The sequence below is a fragment of the Equus przewalskii genome, chromosome 26 (genome assembly GCF_037783145.1).
Source record: "Equus przewalskii isolate Varuska chromosome 26, EquPr2, whole genome shotgun sequence".
Lineage (NCBI taxonomy): Eukaryota > Metazoa > Chordata > Mammalia > Perissodactyla > Equidae > Equus > Equus przewalskii.
Genome location: NC_091856.1, coordinates 7,675,969 through 7,695,863, shown reverse-complemented (window position 1 = coordinate 7,695,863; position 19,895 = coordinate 7,675,969). Strand labels below are relative to the sequence as shown.

At 40.4% G+C, this 19,895-nt stretch overlaps 2 protein-coding genes across 4 annotated transcripts; one reads left to right on the top strand and one right to left on the bottom strand.

The window, feature by feature from the left end:
* Positions 1–2,233: 2,233 nt before the first annotated feature.
* On the bottom strand, positions 2,234–14,228 carry ZNF189 (zinc finger protein 189). 3 transcript variants are annotated; one of them, XM_008522479.2, is made up of 3 exons: positions 13,847–14,228; positions 13,019–13,145; positions 2,234–4,972 (listed from the first exon to the last, which is right to left on the bottom strand). In XM_008522479.2, the coding sequence occupies exons 1-3, from the start codon at positions 13,877–13,879 to the stop codon at positions 3,252–3,254; spliced, it is 1,881 nt and encodes a 626-aa protein (XP_008520701.2). In that variant the 5' UTR covers positions 13,880–14,228; the 3' UTR covers positions 2,234–3,251. The 3 variants fall into 3 exon arrangements, with proteins under 3 accessions (XP_008520701.2, XP_008520703.2, XP_008520702.2); XM_008522481.2 differs by having other exon boundaries at positions 13,019–13,100; positions 13,847–14,190; XM_008522480.2 differs by having other exon boundaries at positions 13,019–13,103; positions 13,847–14,176.
* A 123-nt stretch (positions 14,229–14,351) lies between these two features.
* Positions 14,352–19,134, top strand: MRPL50 (mitochondrial ribosomal protein L50). Its single transcript, XM_008522482.2, has 2 exons — positions 14,352–14,539; positions 16,829–19,134. Exons 1-2 carry the CDS (start codon positions 14,448–14,450, stop codon positions 17,211–17,213), a joined length of 477 nt encoding a protein of 158 aa, XP_008520704.1. The 5' UTR covers positions 14,352–14,447; the 3' UTR covers positions 17,214–19,134.
* The last annotated feature ends 761 nt before the right edge of the window (positions 19,135–19,895 follow it).

Here is a 19,895-nt window from a genome sequence, read left to right as displayed (position 1 = left end):
TGATGATCTACACTCTCCAGACACTACTTGACCCCGTGAAAACTGGCTCTTCCAGATTTCAGAGCTGCTCTTACAAAACTCATCTAATGACTTTCTGATGATCAAATCTAAACCCTTCAACCTTTCCTTGACGTCTCTGCAGCACTCCGCCTGGTCACTTTCCTGTAGTAGTTACCACTTCGTATTGGGTTCTGCATACTTCTGGCTGTTCCTCCCTCAGTCTCCTCTGCATCTTGCCCACTCATTAAACAATAGTAGGCCTCAGGATTCCATCTCTAGATTTCTTTTCTTAAGCCTTAATTCATTTTCGTGTCTAAACACTGGTGAACTCCTAAGTCAATTTCTAGCCCAGATCTCTTCCCTGGGTACCATATCCACATCTCCAATTACCTCTGGACATCTCTACTGTCTCAGATAGACCAAACATTTCAGGTTCAAAAGCTTTAGTAATTTCCTTACTCCACACAAGGTGCACTGACCTCCCCAGCCCATCTTAGTGAATAAGGGCACCAACCACCCAAACGCACCTTGACTCTTTACTCTTCCTCACTTTCCTCATTCAGTTACCAACCCTGACTCTATTTCTCAAATCCATCTTTCTCTCATTCCCACCACCTTACCTGAAAATGCCATAATCTCAACTGTACTACTCTAAGAGCCTCTTGAGGTTAACATGGAAACTACAAGTCCTTGAAACAGTACTTCGTGCAGTTTTCTGAGGATAAGATCCAGAGATCTAAGAAAGGTTAAGAACCAAACTTTTCCCTCCTATTCACTTCCACATTGCCTCTTGATTTAAAGTGGAGGCACCACAAGATATGTGTTGTGTGAGTAGTATTTGGAAAGGTATGGAAGGGGAATATCTCGGGTACCAGTAACGTTTCTTAAGCCTCGTGCTAGTTTCACAGGTGTTTGTGAAAATTCAGAGCTGCACACATAAAATATGTGCCCTTTTCATGCACATACAATATACTTTTAAATATAAGGAAAATGTTACCACAGAAGTTTAAGCAGAAGAGTAAAGTCCTCTCTCTCTAGCATGACAACTCTCTTCATCTGCCCTTGTTTCCTGGCAGCCTTACCTCCTGCCACAATGCAACTGGGAGTTCACTCTATAGTTACCAGCTCCTCCCACAACTCTCCCGCTTCACACAGTATTCATCTCTCCTGATACTCCTCTTTTAGTCTCATCTTAAACGCCATCTCCCCTCTTGAAATTTTGCTTTCTCCTTCCCTCCTCTTCTAGGCACTTCATATCCCTTTCTAAGGCCCTCTCCATACTTCTATCATTTTCTTGGCAAACAGCAGTGAATACTCCAATGAACTTGCTTTAAAAAAAATTCACCTTTTTGGCTATGCTTTTTATAAGCAAGGAATTGTAAATACAGTCAAGAATTGTTCCACTGCTACTGGTTTTGAGCTCTTGCTCCAGGTTCACATCCAAGGATGTTAAAATTTATGTAATTTTAATAGGAGTATCTCATGTGACCATGGCCCCAAATTACAATAACAGCAGCAGCCAGAGCTTCTGCTAAGCAAGATAATCATACATGAAACAGATGCAATTCCAGCAAAAAGCCAAGAAATGTTTTAGTGTGCACGCAGCAAAAACATACACCTTGCATTAGGTTTCTCAAAATACAGAGAACAGGTCTAAGAACCTCATTATTAGTTGAGACCTTGGCGTGGAAACCATGGGTGCAGAATAAGTAAAACTGGGGAGATTTAGGGCAGGAGAATAATTTGATTGACTAATCAAGTGCATTTTCAGTTACTTCCCCTTTTTTGTACTTTTAATTGGGCTACAAACTCTGTTTTGAAAACTTAGCTGTATGCTGTGAGTACCTAACCTGAATACAGGAGTGCATGGAGAGGTATATTCTGCACGTGTACCATAACATCCAGATTTACATGTGCACACACACATATTCAGAGATGGGAAGGTGAAAGTTTGGAGGTGATGTTTACAATGTCTAAGGTATAGGAGAAAGGGAGGCCTTTTGCTCAATTAAAGTTAGAATTACAGAGTTCTGGTTATTTGGATTCTGTACTCACAAACTAAAGAACCTGGACTTAACCTTAATTGAACTATCCCAGAAAATGTAACTAGTCATAGGTAGAACAAGTGAGAGCAATTTCCCTTAAATCCTTGATTCTAATTTTTAAAGGCAGTAATATATCAGAGAGGATAGATTTTACCTTAAAGTAACAAAGAACGCTTACACAAAGCAAAAAAAAACCCAAACAGGTTTAATTATTAAAACAGATGAATTAATAGGTTTATAACAACCATTAACTAAGGGAAGCCCTAGAGCCAGAAATAAGGATTTTAAAATTGCATGCAAAGTCTAGTTACCATAAAAACCAAAGCAATACCAAAATATCTCAGCTTCCTAGCATAGACTCCAGTTCTTTTTATTTCGAACTCTTGGTAATCAAAATATGTACACTTTTACATGCTACCGGCAGGGGAGGAAAAAGATTATTTCATAGGACTACAAATATCTTTCATAGATGGGAGGGCATAAAAAGAACACTGCCTTCCTCCACCTTTTCCAGCCCATCTTGGGGAAAAAAAAAGGCACTCCCAAAGGTTCCTTGGTAACACCTTTGCTGGGTTTGTTAATTCTTCAATCTTTACATGTAATGGTCCACTCATTTTACAGATCTGGGAACGACAAGGCATTGGAACTGCCTTTCTTTAACTCACACACCAAATGACTGGCTTTCTTAAATAACAAAAACTTTGGATACCAGTTTCAAAAAACAAAAACATTCGGGCTTTGTTTCCTTGAAAATTTAATCATATGCTTAATTACCAGACTTTGGCATGCACAGCCAAACATATCATAGAACCGAAAGAACCACCATATAAGATGGTGGCAGAGAACTCTTTGAATAATTAGTTTTCTAACATCAGCTGCTTCCAGCTCCCTTGTACCAATGCAACTTTGTCCTTCTCCTTTTATTAATTACGACCAAGTGCTCTGAACCTGGGTTTAACCTCTCTGCTGAAAGATTTGTTAAAGATACTTAAATTACTGAGTCTTTTTTTATGATCGTCAAAACAAAGAGTAACGGAAGTCTTCAACTGCCTGTAGATAGCTGATCACTATTCACAGAATCTTTAGAAACCATTTGCCTGAGGCCAAGGAGAATTTGCTTTATCACTCAATCTGACTCATGTTGAGCCACACTGAAACTTGGGTACCTAGTCTCAAGTCAAACTAAGCTTAAACATTTCTCTACATTTACTGCATCCATGTAGTGTGCAATTTTTGATGCTGAAGAAGAGAGATGCGGCAATTGAAGGCTTCACCACAAGCATCACATTCATGGGTTTCTTGGGTTTTCACCTCTGCATGGATCTTCTGATGGTTGACAAGGCTGCGCTGTTGACTAAAGCTTTTGTCACACTTCTCACACTTGTAAGGTTTCTCGCCTGTGTGTATTCTCTGATGCTGAATAAGGCCTGAGTTCCGGCTAAAGGCCTTCCCACATTCATCACATTTATGGGGTTTATTCCCTGTGTGAACACCCTGATGTCGAATCAGATTACAAAGTTGACTAAAGCTTTTGCCACACTGTCTGCACAGATAGGGTCTCTCACCAGTGTGGATTCTCTGATGTTCAATAAGAAATGAGCTCCGACTGAAGCTTTTCCCACATACAGTACACAGATAGGGCTTTTCACCAGTGTGGATTCTTTGATGTTGTACAAGATGAGCACTGACACTAAAAGTTTTCCCACATTCATCACATTTATAAGATTTTTCCTTAGGATAGACTTCCTGCTGTATAACAAGACTGCAATTTGGATCAAAACTTTCCTTAGTTTCACTGTATGAATAAGTCTTCTCTCTGGTGTGGATTCTTTGATGCTGAATAAGACCTGAGCTTCTACTAAAGGCTTTTCCGCATTCCTCACATTTATGGGGTTTGTCTCCTGTGTGAATTCTCTGATGACGAGTAAGGTTGCAGAGTTGACTGAAGCTTTTCCCGCACTCTTTGCACTGATAAGGTCTTTCACCTGTATGGATCCTCTGATGTTCGATAAGAAATGAGCTCCGACTGAAACTTTTTCCACATTCAATGCAAAGAAACGGCTTCTCACCAGTGTGGATTTTTTGGTGTTGTATAAGGTATGTACTTAATCTAAAGGCTTTCCCACATTCACCACATTTATGGGGTCTTTCCCCAGTGTGAATTCTCTGATGTTCAACAAGTAATGAATTTCGACTAAAGCTTTTCTTACATTTGGTACAGTGATAGGGTTTCTCACCAGTGTGAGTTCTCTGATGTTCAATGAGGTGTGACTTCCAGCTGAAGGCTTTTCCACAGTCATTACATTTATGGGGTTTCTCACCTGTGTGAATCCTTTGATGTTTAACGAGGCTCCTTCTCTGGCTGAAGCTCTGTTTACACTGATTACACTGATATGGTCTCTCTCCAGTGTGGATTCTCTGATGTCTAATAAGGGTTGAGCTCACACTAAACGTTTTCCCACAGTAATTACACTCATATGGCCTTTCCCCAGTGTGAATTCTCTGGTGTTCAATAACGAATGAACTGCGACTAAAACTTTTCCCACATTCATTGCATTGAAAAGGTTTCTCACCAGTATGGACCCTTTGATGTTGAATGAAATGGGCCTTGCGCACAAAACCCTTTCCACATTCTTCACATTTATGGCATTTCTCTTCCGAAGTTGGTCTCTTACGGATAATGTTAGTGTTTCCTCTGAACATTCTCTGTTCCTGGGTCAAAGATTCCCTTGGAATTTCCCATAAAAAGATTCCTCTCTGTTTATCTAACCTACCAACAAGTTCAAAAGTTTCCCTACCCATGGGATCCTGGTCAATTTCACTTTTGATTCTTGTAACTATTACACCCTGTGGTTCCACTTCTTCCTCAATTTCCTCAATTTCTTGTTTCACAGTTGGCTCCTCATCCTTATCTCTGTTCAAAACATCTGGAATAATACAAAGAAAACAGAAACATGAGCCAAGCTCTTTGCTAGCAAGGAGAAACTGTCAGAAAAATAAGATAAGATAAATTAATCTACTATGTCTATAAAATGTAGTTTACTACCTCATGGTACTGTTGAGAAGATTAAGTTAGTTCATATACATAAAGCACTTAGAACAGTATCTGGCAAAGAGTATAAGCTATATCAATATTATTATTTAGTATTAGTTATCTGATGAAATGAAACGTTTTTCTTGGAGAAGGGGTATGAAAAGAGTGATTACTGGGCAAAGAATGAGTTAGTAGGAACAAGTAGAGTTGGGAGGAAGCGCTGATAAATCAACAGTGAATTATGCGAGGTAAAATGGGCAAACAAAGAAATAAAACAAGTAGTGGTAGGAGGAATGCTATCCAGGAAGAAAGAACAACATAGGAAGAAAATAGTAGGTACCGGAAAACTTAGGATGAGACAGCATTATTGGAATGTGAGTACACCAAATAACTGACATAAAGGAACACATAAAATGATGCTGACAAGGATAAAAGACAAAAACCAAGGGAAGCAACAATTCATTCATTAACAATAACTTATTGCAATCAAAAGCATTCCAGGCATTGTGTAATGATCCCAGATTCAGGGATAAAACATGAAGCCCTCTACCAAATGGTATGGATGACAAGTACAATGGAGAAAGAAAATAACATAACAAAGAAAGAAAATAATATGATAAAGAAAATATTAAGTAAAGTAGTCCTTTATCAAGAGATAAAATGGCTTAAAAAATAATAGGTTGAAGTGACATGGAGTCTATGATAAAGAAAGACGGAAAAAAAATAAAGGAACATGGTCAGAGCTAATGGAAGAAACAAAGACAGAGAACTTTGCAGTAGCTTATGACTTCACCTACCACAAATCATACCACATTCTTGAAGTATACATGATTCTCACTCCTCTAAAGATCTAAGACCCAAATTGGAACCACCCAATTCCAACTGACAAGTCAGCATGACATCTAAGATATGAAAATCCTGCATGTGTTGGAGGAAAGATAACATAACAGTCTATGATGTAAAAGAGTGGCATATAGGACACTTAAGTCTGCCTCTGACTCCTTTCCTGATTTTCTATCTCTTGCTGCCTGTTGGATAACTCCACCAGAAGATTCTATCACTACCAAATTTATATTTGGCCCTAAACAATTCCCTTTATCAGACCTCCTCTTTTCTCTCAATTTTCCAGTCTTGTAACTGTGAAGTCATCTTTGAATTTTCTTTTCACTTACTTCAAACCAGTCATTAAGTTATTTTATTCCAAAGAAAACCTTCTCTCATCCCCTTAAGAAACTAGTAGAAACTTTATTTCTATGTAGGCTACAGTCATGTGTCACTTAATGATGAGGATACATTCTGAGAAATGTGGTGTTAGGTGATTTTGTTGTTGTGTGAACATCATAGAGTGTACTTACACAAACCTAGATGGTAAAGCCTATTACACAGCTAGGCTCTACGGTACCAATCTTACGGAACCACCACCATATATGTGGTCAGTTGACTGAAACGTCATTACATGGTGCATGATTGTACTTACAGCGGTCTGTCTCAAATTCACTTTCAGTGGACTGGGTTTTCTTTCACACGATAAAAAAGAGTGAAAGAACTCCCTCAACTTTCTGCCCCCTACCTGTAAAATTATCTACAATGGTACACGAAGATATATCCCATTCCTATCCAAGGCTAATCCATCTACCCTCTCTTGATCCCACTTGTTCGTCTGGGCGCTTGTTCAGTTATTACCATTTTTTCCTCTTTCTTCAATCTGTATTCTCCATTGACATGTCCTACCAAAATACAAATATGCTCAACTCTATCTTGAACCTGAAATCCTTCTCTTGATGAAATCCAAGCTTTGAAAGAAACCTTAACACTGTAGCTCTCCATTTCCTAACTGTTTTCCATGCCCAACCTCTTCCCATTCAGTGTATTCTACAACCTACTGTGAAATCTGGTCTCCGTTTCCAACATCTAGAGAAACTTCTCATTAAGTTACCAATGACTTTCAAATAACAAACACAATGGACATTTTTTCAGTCCTTATTTTACTCAGCAGCCTCTCACACTGTTGACTACTCCCATCTCTTGACACTGTTTTTGGTTTCTATCCTATCATATTCTTCTAGTTCCTTCTCTACTTCTTCTCTGGCCTTTTCTAATACTGCATTTCTCTCATGTATTTCTCTTCCTCGGTCAACTGTTTAAGGATATTGTTACCCATATTTACATCCTTATCTCACTCTCTGAATAGCACCACTTAGAGATGTCTCAAAAAGGGTTCACAATTAACATGATCACCATCATCTGCTGTCATGTCTGTCTCCAGCTCTAATCATCTTCTCTTGAGAGGCATCACCAGCCATTACACTGAAGTCCTAAAGCCACAAATCAACCTGGATTTCTCCCTTTTTCTTACCGTTAATCAATCTCCAAAATCAATGATTCTACTCTCTAGCATCTCCCTTCTTTCCATGATTTCCCTGGATGATTGCAAAAGCCATCTAATAATCCTTAGCTCTGGTCTTTAGGCTGCCCCCAAACTACATCTACTTCATTGAATTCAGAGATATCTTCATAAAATGGAATTCTAGTCATATTACCACCTGTAGATTCATGAGCACTCCATCATCTCTAAGATCAAAGCTTTGATTTCAAAGCTCTTTATACAATGATAGGCAGCAGTTTCTGACATGGTCTCTAAGCCTCAATTCACTCTCCTACCACTCCCTCACACTTTAAGTGGGCAAATTCCTTGCGTTATATAATCTTTTATGACATTTCTTTGCATATCTCATTTACTAAATGTCCCCAATATTGTTTACCTGGCAAACTCTTGGTTTCTCTTTAAGACTCAATTCAAAGCAACAGTTCCTCTACAAAGCCTTCACCAGATAGATTTAGGTGTTGTTTTTATCACAGCCCTTGTCCATAAATGTGTTACAGCTATTATTACACTGCACTTTTAACTGTCTGTGTTTGTCTCCTCCATTGGATTATAAATTCCTGTGACAAGGGCAAGTCTCTTCACAATGTTTACTCAGTGGACCTTGTCGCAGGGCTTTTACTCAAAGGAATAAGACAAAATTATCATCATTTGCAGAAGATATGAATTTCTATCAAAAATTCCTCAAAGAACTAAATGAAACAGCAACAAAAGACTAATATATAAAGTAAATATTGATTCTTAGTACCAAGAATAACCAGTTAGTAAATAGTCCAGAAAAACAAAATATACTCTTCACAATAACAGAAACCATAAAACCTAGGACTAAATCTAACAAGAAACATGCAAGATTCACCAAAATAATCATAAAATTTTTCTGAAGGACATAAGACAGTTAAGTAGAGTCAACCAAATTGCTGAAATGAGTCAGTACTATAAGGACCTCAATTCTTCCCAAATCAATCTATGAAGCTAACTGTATTCCAATCAAAATTCTATGAACCAATTAAAAAACCCCAACGAGTCTAAATTTCAATTGGAAGAATGCAGAAATCCAGTTAAGTATTCCTGAAAAAGCATACAGAAGAACGACTTATCTTACCAGACATACAGTGTGATGTATTGCTAAAGTAAATAAAGCAGAGGGGCAGTGGCAAGAAAATAAATAGGTCAAACAGTTAGGTAAAGAAAACAAGTGAGTCTGGGCTTCCACACAGAGCAGCCTAGAAATGACCATCCATTATATATCTGGGCTTGACAGCTAGAATCAACTCCTGAGATGTCTGCAATGCTTCTATTACATGTTCCCATCCTATGATCACAGATAAGTTGCCTAGAATAGACAGTTGACTCAAAATGCATCTCTCCCAGGAATCTGGAACTGAAACTGAAATTGCTAGTTATTCTGAATGTGACTAGAATTGTAACCTATCAACTCAGAAGCTAAAAGAACAGCAGCATGTGGACACAAGGAAGAAAGACTAGTGTGCAAAGAAGAAAGAAACAGAGTACAAAGAGTTAATTCCTGATTTCCTGAGAGTGAGCCAATTTTTGATTTTAGTCCTTTTCTGATGTCCTGTTGCAATCCTGCTCATATTTTCCACGAGCCATCTCTGTCCCTATAATAACTTCTCTTACTGGCTTAAGCTAGCTTGAGTTGATTCCTATAATCTTTAATCAGTTTTAATAATACAGTAGCTGAAGGGAGAGAGAGACAGCAAGGAAATGGTAAAGTGCAGGGGCCTGAACTTTAGGACAGAACAGGAACTGGCACATATTTCCTAAAAAGGGGCAGACAATAAATATTTTTCGTTTTGTGGCTTTGGTCTCTGCTGCAACTACTCAACTCCACCACTGAGGCATGTAAGCAGTCACAGATAACACATAAAGGAATGGGCATGTCCATGTTCCAACAAAACTTTATTTACAAAAACAGGCAATGGGCCAGATTCGTCCTGTGGACCACAGCTGCCAATCCTGCTATCCAACAGAGTATAAAAAGTTTTCTCGGTAAAAGAATGAGAGAATGGGGAAGAATTTGCATTCCTAGGGCTAGGACAGTGCTTGATAACAATTTATTCAATGGATGAGCAGTGGAACAAATAATTGAAGAGAGACAATAGTTAAAGAAAAGAAACAATGAGTTTAAGGTTTTGTAGGTACATCAATTCCCAATTCTGTCAAGGTCCAACATGGCTCAGGTAGACTGGAGAGAAGTCACTAAAACTGAAGAAGCTGATTTCCATTGAAAGAACTGAAAAATCAAGAACTGAGAGAGCAAGCTGTCAGCTGTATCACCACTGAAGTTATTAAAGTTTTTAAAGAAAAATTAGCATGAAAATGAAAGTTATAAATAAAGAGCCAAAATTTACACAGCTAGAAGAGCGTTGTGTTAAGTAAAGCAACACGATGAAGTGGAGGAAAACACTACAGCGGAACAGTCGAGTAATCATGCTCTCTCATCAAGGAGATGGAGATACAGTCTATAGAGAAGGATGAGAAGATTGTAGAGGAAGAAATAATAACTGATGAAAAGCTGTATTTCGCCAAAATAAAGAAGAGAGCCTGAAAGCAGATCACAGAAGGGCTCACTGCCACACCTCTGTCCATATGGTACTCACATTTTGCAGTACCAGGGACAGGCCAGGCTGGGCATTTGCCTGGTTCTCTCTACCACGATACCATATGTGTGGATAAAGCTGGCAGTGACTCAGAGACACCACGGCATATTGGAAAAAAAAATTAGCAGCTGATATGGCTGAAGATGGAAGTACTGTGTGGGAAATAACAGATGAAGCTAGAAAACCAGGCACGAGCTATATAGTGAGGTCCTAGTATGTAGGAGAAGCAATTAAGATTTTTATCCTGTAAGCTATCAAGAATCATCAGAAGCCGTAAGTCATTAACTAACACAAAATCAGTTTGGTGGCAGTGAAGAGAGTATATTAAAAGAAAGGGAGACTGGTGGCAAAAGGCTAATGCAATAATCTAGTCAAGAGGTAGTGAGTCTTAAGTATATTCACTCAGTCATTCAAATATTTAAGAAGCATATAATACATGCCTGCTCTGTACTAAGTGCTAGAGAAATCAAATGAAAAAGATATAGTTATTGTTCTCGTGGAAATCAGTCTGGTTAGAAAAATAACACAAATGATTGTAGTACAGTGTGATAAATTCAACAATGGAAGTGCACACAGTAGCACAGAGAAAGGAGTGCTTAATTCTGAAGAGGAGGCCCTTGAGATCTTTGCCAGGTGTGAGTTACTTACATGGTTTTCAAAAGGAGGTGACTAAGAATTTGGAGTTCAAGAGAGAAGACAATGACAATGATGATGATGATAGCAGTCAACATTTACATTGTACTTACTACATGTTAGTCTGTGTCCTAAGTGCTTTACATATATTAACTCAGTTAACGCTCACAATAGCACTAACAGGCAACTGCTATTATTACTTCATTTTATTAAAAAAGAAACAGGCACAGAAGCGTGAAGTAATTCACCCATCGTCACAAGGCTAAGTGGTGAAACCAGGATTTCACTTAGGCAGTTAGGCTCCATAATGCCTCTCTCAGGTGGAGGTAAAGATTTGGCACTTAGCATCACACAGTGGTCGCCGATGCCCCAGGTGTAGATATGGTCCACCAAGCAAAGTATACAGACTGACCAGAAGTCTGAGAATGCAAGACAATGGAAGGCAGCAATAAAGAGTTTCAAGTTATCTATAGAGAGGCGGAATAAAATAAAGTCCCGAAAGAGTCTACTGCATTTGACAACTGGGTTATTACAGATGAATGTTAAGCAATTTAAGGGGATGGCAGAGGCAAGAAAAGGGGCTTGGAGATAATGGGAGGTAAAGAAGTAGAGAACACACATTAACTACTCGTATAAACTTTGGCTGTGAGGAGAATGAGTTGCAGGTTACAAGGAATAGCAAGAGGCAGACTGGCTCAACGAAGAGTTTTTTCCCCCTTCTCCTCTCCCCAAGTGGAAAAACCAGGAATATGCTTATCATCAGAATAAAGGCACCAGGGGAGAAGGAATAGACACTGAAGCTGTAAGGCGAAAAAAAAAAGATGACTGATGAACAAGTTCCTGGAGAAGTGAGAAGACAGGAGGAGCCTTATGTGTGCAGATGAGGGGCAGAAAAGTTGAGAGTTCATGTCTAGAGGTCTCTGTCTTCTCTGTGAAGCCGAAAGTTAAGGTCCACAACTGAGTGACAGACTCAAGCAAAAAACTTTAAGTTTTTGAAATAGTCACTAAATGGAACAGGGGAATTAGCAAATCAAAGATAAGAAATTTGATGAGATGCAAAAACCCAGTGGAGACTAGAAGGAAGAAAAGCCAGGCATATATACAGGACATGAATCCTTTCAGTTAAAGAATTTCTCCTGCTGTGTTTAGCAACTCAGGTAGGAGAAAAGAAAGGCACAGTTTATAACCAATATAGGATTTGAAGTTTACAGAATGGGCAGAGCATAATGACAAAGCAAGAGAGCATGCTGGTGATAATTCACAGGTCCATGGATTAGATGAAAAGGCAAAGTCAAGAAGAGATGGATAGCATGGGAAAAAAATCAGCGAAGTGGAGGAACAGGAAACATCATTAAGAATGAAAGTAGGAAAGGAGTAGGAGAGGTAGAAAGGTAAGCAATTATAGTAAGCTCCACAGGAGCAGAGATCATGTCTGCTCCGGTCACCCCTGTTTAGTCAGTCAACAAATACCTATTGTCTGAATAATTGGTCAAAGACCAAAATATTGGGGTTTAAGATTTGCCTTAAACAAAACGATAAAATTGAGGAAGATGACCATTGATGTGAACTGCTGAATAAAAAAGGGAAAGCAGGGTCCCTGAAGACAATACGGTTAAGATACAGTGAGGCTTAAGGATTGACTGCATCATCGACGGTGTGGGTTACCCTAGAGAAAACTCTGGAACACATGACAAAGTCTATGTGTGAGGGACCAAAAAAAAAAAAGTTGACAGATGATAGTGAAAAGGAATTGAGTGGGTAGAATAAGACTGCTGAGGCCTCAAAGGAGAAAGATTTGGTTTGAAGATGGAAAACTAATGCTTTGAGAATAGCACTGAAAAGCTGGGAGAACAATAACTTCTCCCTTTCAGCCTTGAGACAAAGGATGGGGAAGGAAGAGGATGTGGGAAAATAAGCAGGCCCTGCCAGAGAAATAGTGTCCTTGGGAAAGTGCCAGGTTTCAGTCAAGGCCAGGAGGGGTAGGGAACATTATGTGAAGAGGAACAGGGGCTCCAGAAGGCAGAGTGAGAAGGGGTGGGAGGAAAGCAGTGGGAGGATGAGCTTGGAGGGAAAGTACAGAGCAATATGGGAATGAGATTATGAAGATAAAAAGCCAAAAAGGCTTGTATTTTGGTCAGTGCAAGGATGTTAGGGATGAGAGTCATGGAAACAATGACTGAAAAGGTTGAATCAGAACTTTGGAACAAAGCAGCTTTGGTACTGGTACTGGTCCAAGTGTCCTCTGAGTCTGGTATCTAATAGCCCCTTAGATATTGGATTCAGAGAAACAGCAGATTCTTACCCAGTGACACCAGGTTTCCATAATTCTCCATCATGACATCTTTATACAGGCTTCTCTGAGCTGGATCCAGATAATCCCACTCCTCCTGGGTAAAAAACACAGCCACATCCTCAAATGTCAGCAACCCCTGAAATAGTATGATTTCTGTAGTCAGTTCTTGTTGTCTCAAGGACAATTCTACCACTGAAAGTAGCAGAAGCAATCACTTATCAGGGCCGGGTAGGCTAGGAGGAACATGGTAACTTCGAGTTCCAAATGGGGCCCAATTCCGGGAACCGACTGTAACAGACAGGCACCTCAAACTACAGGATAATTGAACTGGTTCCCTGTCCCCCGTAACGAGGGGCTTAAGGCTAAGGCTTTTCTGGTTCAACAATCATGCCCTAATATTTTCATTAGAAGAAACTGCCCCAAGGCCTCCCCAACCTTCCTGCTCCTCATTGCCCCGCTCCAATTCTCTATTTGCACTGGCTTGAGACCCTGTTTAATTCAATTCCATGAAGTTGTGTAAGCGTCTACCTTGGGTCCAGGCATCGTGAGAGGCACAGAAGACACAGGGGAAGGTCAAAAATGGTGCTTTACCTGGAAGAACTCACAAACGAGAGCACTAGTTGGCAGCATTACTAATTTTCTCCAGCTGATTTATCAAGTCGCTCTTGAGAAAAAGGAGCCAGTGGGCAGTCTGGAGGCGAACCGCACCCAGAGCACTAGGGGGTACTTCCTCGCACCGCGCTGGCCCTAGAGACCACGGTCGGGGCGCTGGGGGGGCGGTGGCGCGGCCTAGCTCCGGTGGCGGCGAGAACGGGGATACCTGGAGGGGCGACTCACCTTTGGCTCCGGCGGGGGGCTCGGGGAAGCCATCTCCCGGACAGAAAATCAGGGCAGGAAGGCGCGGCGGCCGCACGCAGAGGAGCCTCCGGTGAGGCCTACCCGGCCGCGGGAGAATAGGCCCGACGAACGCGAGGCCTCCAGAATGGGTCTGGCCAAGTCCTGCCTCGGTCCCCCAGCGGTCACGACCCCAGCAGCATATCACACGAGCTATTTGGCCTCCCCCTAACTCCCAAACCCCCTCTCCTGCCCGGCTACGCAGCCTTCCAGGCCTTGCTGGAGCCTCCTCCCCGTTGCCAGTTCCTCCTCCTTTCAGCCAAGAAGCGCTATGACCGCCCGCCCCCGGACCAGAAGGCGTCACCCGGAACCTTCCCGGGACCCCGACCAACTACAACTCCCGTCACGCTTTGAGAGAGCGTCTCGGTCCGGCCTCCGCCGGCAATGGCTACTGGACTACATTTCCCGGCATACAAATGGAGAGGGAACCCCTGGTGAGTCAAGAAAAAGGGAGCACCTGCCACTAAGCTTACACTCGATTGGCTAGTCTTGGTGCGTCACTGCCGGCTGGGGGCGGAGCTCTGGTCTGTAACTCCCTTCGGAGATGGCGGCGCTCTGGGTGTCCGGCGTTACCCGAAGAGGCCTCACGTGGATAGTCTCAGGGACGCCCCGCAGAGAATTTTGGTCTCGATTCAGGTAAAGCGGAAGGGTAGTCGGTGGGTCACATTCACGGAAAGTAAGGAGAGAAAGTGAGCAGGATGAAGGGACGAATTAAAAGGGAGTGTGGTGCTATTAAGACAGGACCCTGGGCTTGCGGCTGAGAAAGCGCGTTAGGATTTTGAGTGTTGAGATCTCTAAGATTCAGGGATGAAGTGCAGCCTCCTCATTTTGTTCGTTTGTTCATTCGTTGAGTCGCTGCTCCGGCCCAGCATTTCCCTAAGTAGGACACAGCAGCGGAAACAAAGTCCCTTCTCAGAGCTTAAGTCCTCTGACTTGTGAGGAAACTGAGGCCCCACAAAGAGGAATATTTTGCTAAAAGCCACGAAACAAGTTAATGGCACAGCTCCATCTGAACCCAGGTCTCTTAACTCACCATCCACTGCTTTTCCCACAGCGCCGTGTGGAAGCTTTTGAAGGTAAATCTCTGATTCAGATATGTTAGGATATCAAAATTTGTGGGAACCTCAGGGAACAATGTACACATTCAGATTTCAAACAAAAACTCCTTTAGTCCAGAAGGATTTTTGTTATCAGCTCAGGTATTTTTTAGCTTCCCCCCTTTTTTGGTCAGTGTTTGTTATTATTTCTCAAAGCTCCTTCAAATGTGTTCCATTCATTCATTCCGCAAATATCTGTAGAGAGTCTACTATATGCTTGGTATCTGGGTGTTAGAGATACAGTTATTAATGAGACAGACCAAATCTTTGTCCTCATAGGGCATATGTTCTGGTGGAGGAAAAAATGAACAAATGTAGAATATAATTTCAGAAAGTGGTAAGTTATGAAGAAAACTGGAGCAGTTTAAGAGATTACTGAGATGGAAGGAATGGATTACATTTCATTCTGACGAGATGTGACTGGAGTAGTTTGAGGAGAAAATGAAAGGTGAGGAAGTAGAGACTATAAGTATACACAACTAACTCTTTTGATAAGTTTTGTTGTAAAGGAAGCTGGAAGGGAATATGAGGTCCATGAAGAATTTTTTTCTTTAAAGATGGAAGATATTACAGCATATTGTGTACCCCGGGGATCCTCTAGTAGATGGGGAGAAGCTAATAAAGAATCGGTGCAGAAAGAGGGATACATTTCTGGAAGAGTCTTTGGGTAGACAAAGAGGAGTAGCATTACAAACCATATTCTTGGCCAGACATCGTGCATTTCTGGTGCTTCCTCTATCTGTGCAGATGACCAGTCCCAATCCGATGCCAACTCCTTGGAAAACGGGAGTCAGTTCACGAGCAAATATTTCATTAAGCACTGAAATGGTGTATCAGGCAGATTCCCTCACGTTGGCCCATGTACTCAACAATACTTATTCAAGCACTTTTCAAAGGACCTCACAATCAGTAAAACAGGTCTCTGTATTCAGGACTTCTTAATCTGGCACAGTGGTTCTTAACCGGGGACAGTTTTGCTCACCAAGGGACATTTGACCATGTCTTTTGGTTATCATGACTGGAGGACAGGAGGGCTACTGGCATTTAGTGGGTAGAGGCCAGGGATGCTGCTAAGCATCCTACAATGAACAGGACAGCATCTCGCAACAAAAAATTATCTGATCCAAAATGTCAATAATGTTTGGGTTGAGAAACCCTGATCTAGTAAGACAAGTAGGATGTAAATAAAATTAAAACTCAGGTAGAATGCGATATGCTCTAAGAGCGATATAAAGTGCTATAGGAAATCAGAGGAACTTGCAGTTATATTTGGTTGGGGAAATCAAGTAAAGCTTCTTGAAAGAGACTAGTTTTGTCCTGGAACTTAAAGGGGAAGTGAGAAATTGGTGGTGATGGAAGGCATTTCAGACAGGATATAACTTGAACTAACACATGACCTTAGGAAAATGGGAAACAATATAGTTGACGTTAGGAAAATGGGAAACAGTAGTTTAGTTTGGGTAGGGCATAGAGGGTGTATAGATTAGGGGGAGATGAGGTTACCGAGGCGGATTGGGTTTGGATCTTGGAGGACTGAGAATCCTAGACAGACACCTTACTCTCTTCACCCATCCATGGGAATTCTTAGAGCGTGTAGAATCTAATGAGCTTTTGTTTTCTGCCTGTGCCAGTTCAACTCAACTATCAGCTTCCAAGGCCTGGAACCCGTCTTATTCTTTCTTCTCTCCACAGTGCCCAGAAGAGTAGTAAGTGTGCAAATTATTTGTCGATTTAGATTGACGGGCAAGATTAAGTCTGGTGTTTGTCAACTTGTTAACTTCATTAATGCAGTGAACTAAAGATGCACATATTTGTTTGATCATTTCAGGAAAGAGAAGCCAGTGGTGGCTGAGAACACAGAAGAAGTGAAGGAAGAGCCTATCTTAGTGTGTCCACCCTTACGAAGCCGAGCGTACATACCACCTGAAGATCTCCAGAGTCGTTTGGAATCTCATGTCAAGGAGGTTTTTGGCTCATCTCTTCCCAGCAAGTGGCAGGACATCTCCCTGGAAGATGCTCGTCTGAAGTTCAATTTCTTGGCGCGTTTAGCTGATGACTTGGGCCATGCAGTGCCTAACTCCAGGCTTCATCAGATGTGCAGGGTCAGAGATGTTCTTGATTTCTATAATGTGCCTGTTCAGGATAGGTCTAAATTTGATGAACTGATTGCCAGTGATCTGCCTCCCAATTTAAAAATCACTTGGGGTTACTGAGCAATTCAGAAGAGGAACACATTGAGATCATTTTTTTTTCCCTCTGAGTGAGGGGGCTGCTTATCAAATCTTTGGATACTTGACCATGTGAAATCCTATCAGAACTCTTCTCTAAACCCACATTTTCTGTAGAAGAATGCATTGTCTCTTTTTTCCCTCATATTATCATGAATTGACAAATAACAGGATTTTCTTTTTTCACACTTGCTGTACTTGTTTGTTTTTTTATGGAATCAAGTCATTAATATTTTATGAAACCTTTCTTCTCCAGAAGACACTAGTTAACTTGGGTTTAAGATATGAGGCCATTATGTGTTCAGGTGTGGTCTCTATTCTTCATAGGCATAAAAGAGTAGATGCAAGAAAAAGTTTTAATTTTGTTAGAACTCTTAAATCTAAGATGGTATTATATATAGTACATAGACAAAGAAACTGAGATATTTTAAAAGAAACATAAAAATCTATATTGTATATTATAGAAAGTTGTTTCACTGTTGGCTTTACTGCACGAGGAGAAATAGTAGAAAATGATACTGTTCATTCTGGATGAGTCTCTTGGAATTAAAGTAGATTTCTTAAAGTGAGTTGTATGTTTTAATTTTTTTAAAGGTGAAATTTGCTATTCTGCCTTATCATTTCCTTAGTTTAAATATTATAGATAATGAAAAAATTAGAATATATGCCAACTATTAAGTGCTGACTCTTTTAAATAAGAGATATGCCAGATTCTATATCTCAATGAATATTCTCTTCAAAGGAGATGATGTTTATTTCAAACCATTTATCTTTTCTGTAATTTTTTAAAAGTGGCCTTGAGTACCTGTGAGTATCCACTAGGGTAGTAAGTCTTTGCAGACTTTGGTGTACTAATTTTGTGGATATTACTCGAATACCAAGTTACCAGATGGTTCTAAATCACAAAATGATTAAATGAGGAAGTGATTAGGGATTATTTTTTATCAGACTTTAGATACGGCTACAGAGTAATGAGACAAGAAGAAGGAATTTCTTATCTTGGCTCTAATAATTCTGAGAGAAAAGTGATAGGTTTTAAACAAAGGAAAATTTCATTTATTCTCTTTGCCAAGGTGACTGCTTTGACGAGGGCAAAAGTCAGTTAGGTATATAATAATTTATTAGAAAAATTAGGTACAATACAGTCATGCTCTATAAATGTCATCAGCAGGCAGTCAGATTTTCAATAACCTCTACATTTAAGAACTTCAGAAGTCTGGAGTGCCAGAGTAGAGCCCTGGAGTTGAACACTGGAGCTGTTAGATCTTTTTTGCTTCTGTGCGAAGGGTTCAGCATGGAAACATTTGCATTTTACGTACAGGATTTGGTTATCTCATTTCCCACACAACTTTTACTTCCAACCTGGAGACAGAACAGTGTGCAAAGGGCAAGATGGAAGTAAGGGATGGTAAGGGCAGGATGGAAAAACACTTGGTTTCAGCAGGAGAACTGCAAAACCGGGCTTCACATAAGTGTTAAGTTGGAAGAAGGTACTCCTTTGTAGCCTGGAGCAGTGTTCCTCAAAATTTAATACACAGATGAGTCACTTGGGGATCTTTCAAAAATGCGGATTCTGGTTCCACAGTCCAGAGTGGGTCCTGAGTTTCTGCATGTCTGAAAAGCTCCTAGGTGATGCTGATAAAGTTTTGAGTAACATGGCCCTTGTTAAAATCAAAGGCGGAGGGAGACCAGCCTTGAAGCTTCCCTGAGCAGACAAAACTAGTTTAGTCCTGAATTTAGCATAATTTCCAGTCACTTTGGAGACACTGCCTTCTCGCTGTTCTGTTTAAGCTGCTTTGTAACAATATACCCCTGAACCTCATTCCATGTCTTGGTTTGAGTGCTCCTGGTTTACAAACTGTCTTTTTGGTGTGTGGACAATAAATTTTTACTAATTATTTCTTCACTGGTTCATTGGTTTTATTTTGGCTGTTTCTGATCCTTTGACACCCTGGATGCTGGTATTGAGGTGGGAGATAAATACTGCCCTCTGCAACAGTAGTTAGTCCTGGAGAGTTTAGCTAACAGGTGAGGGAAACTGCACACCCCCTCAGGAACTCTAGAGGGCGTCGCTGGTTCACAGTCCAGTACAACAACTAGGTCAGAATAATGACCTCTAGTTTTCCTGAAAAGATTAACTTAGATTTTCTAACTGGTTTACTGAGGTAACCAAACGTGTGATGTCATTATAGAAGGTTTACATTTAAAAAAATTAAGTGATTGCTATGTAAAAGTTATCAATAATTTTTACTTAGTTGGGCTTTTGAGTTCAGCAAGTATGCTTACATAAAACCTGCTAACAAAATAGACATTCAGAGTTAGTAGAAATTGGTCTTCTATAAACAGTATATATATTTCCAGCAGCATAAAAAGGGCTTCTCATCTGTTTTTTTTTTATTTTAACGTGATTTTTCTGATTATAAAGGTAGCACATTTTTTTTTAACAATTGGGACAGACGGAAAGCCAAAAAGTAACATTTCTATCCCAGTGCTCAGATAATCACCTAACATTCTGGTATATTTCTAAATGAAAAAAACCTTTTTTCCTGTATTTTAAAATTTTCTGTGACATCATGTCCCCTTGCCCCATTCACATAACGAACATTTCTGCTTGTCTTTAAATAGTCTTGAGAATAACAAATTTGCTAAATAGCTTATTATTTCAAA

Coding starts and splice junctions, on each gene's coding strand:
- MRPL50 (XM_008522482.2), top strand. CDS start 14,448: ATGGCGGCGCTCTGGGTGTCCGGCGTTACCCGAAGAGGCCTCACGTGG. Junction 14,540..16,828: donor GAATTTTGGTCTCGATTCAG/GTAAAGCGGAAG, acceptor TGATCATTTCAG/GAAAGAGAAGCCAGTGGTGG.
- ZNF189 (XM_008522479.2), bottom strand. CDS start 13,879: ATGGCTTCCCCGAGCCCCCCGCCGGAGCCAAAG. Junction 13,146..13,846: donor GCCCCCCGCCGGAGCCAAAG/GTGAGTCGCCCC, acceptor ATACTATTTCAG/GGGTTGCTGACATTTGAGGA. Junction 4,973..13,018: donor TGGAAACCTGGTGTCACTGG/GTAAGAATCTGC, acceptor GTATTATTCCAG/ATGTTTTGAACAGAGATAAG.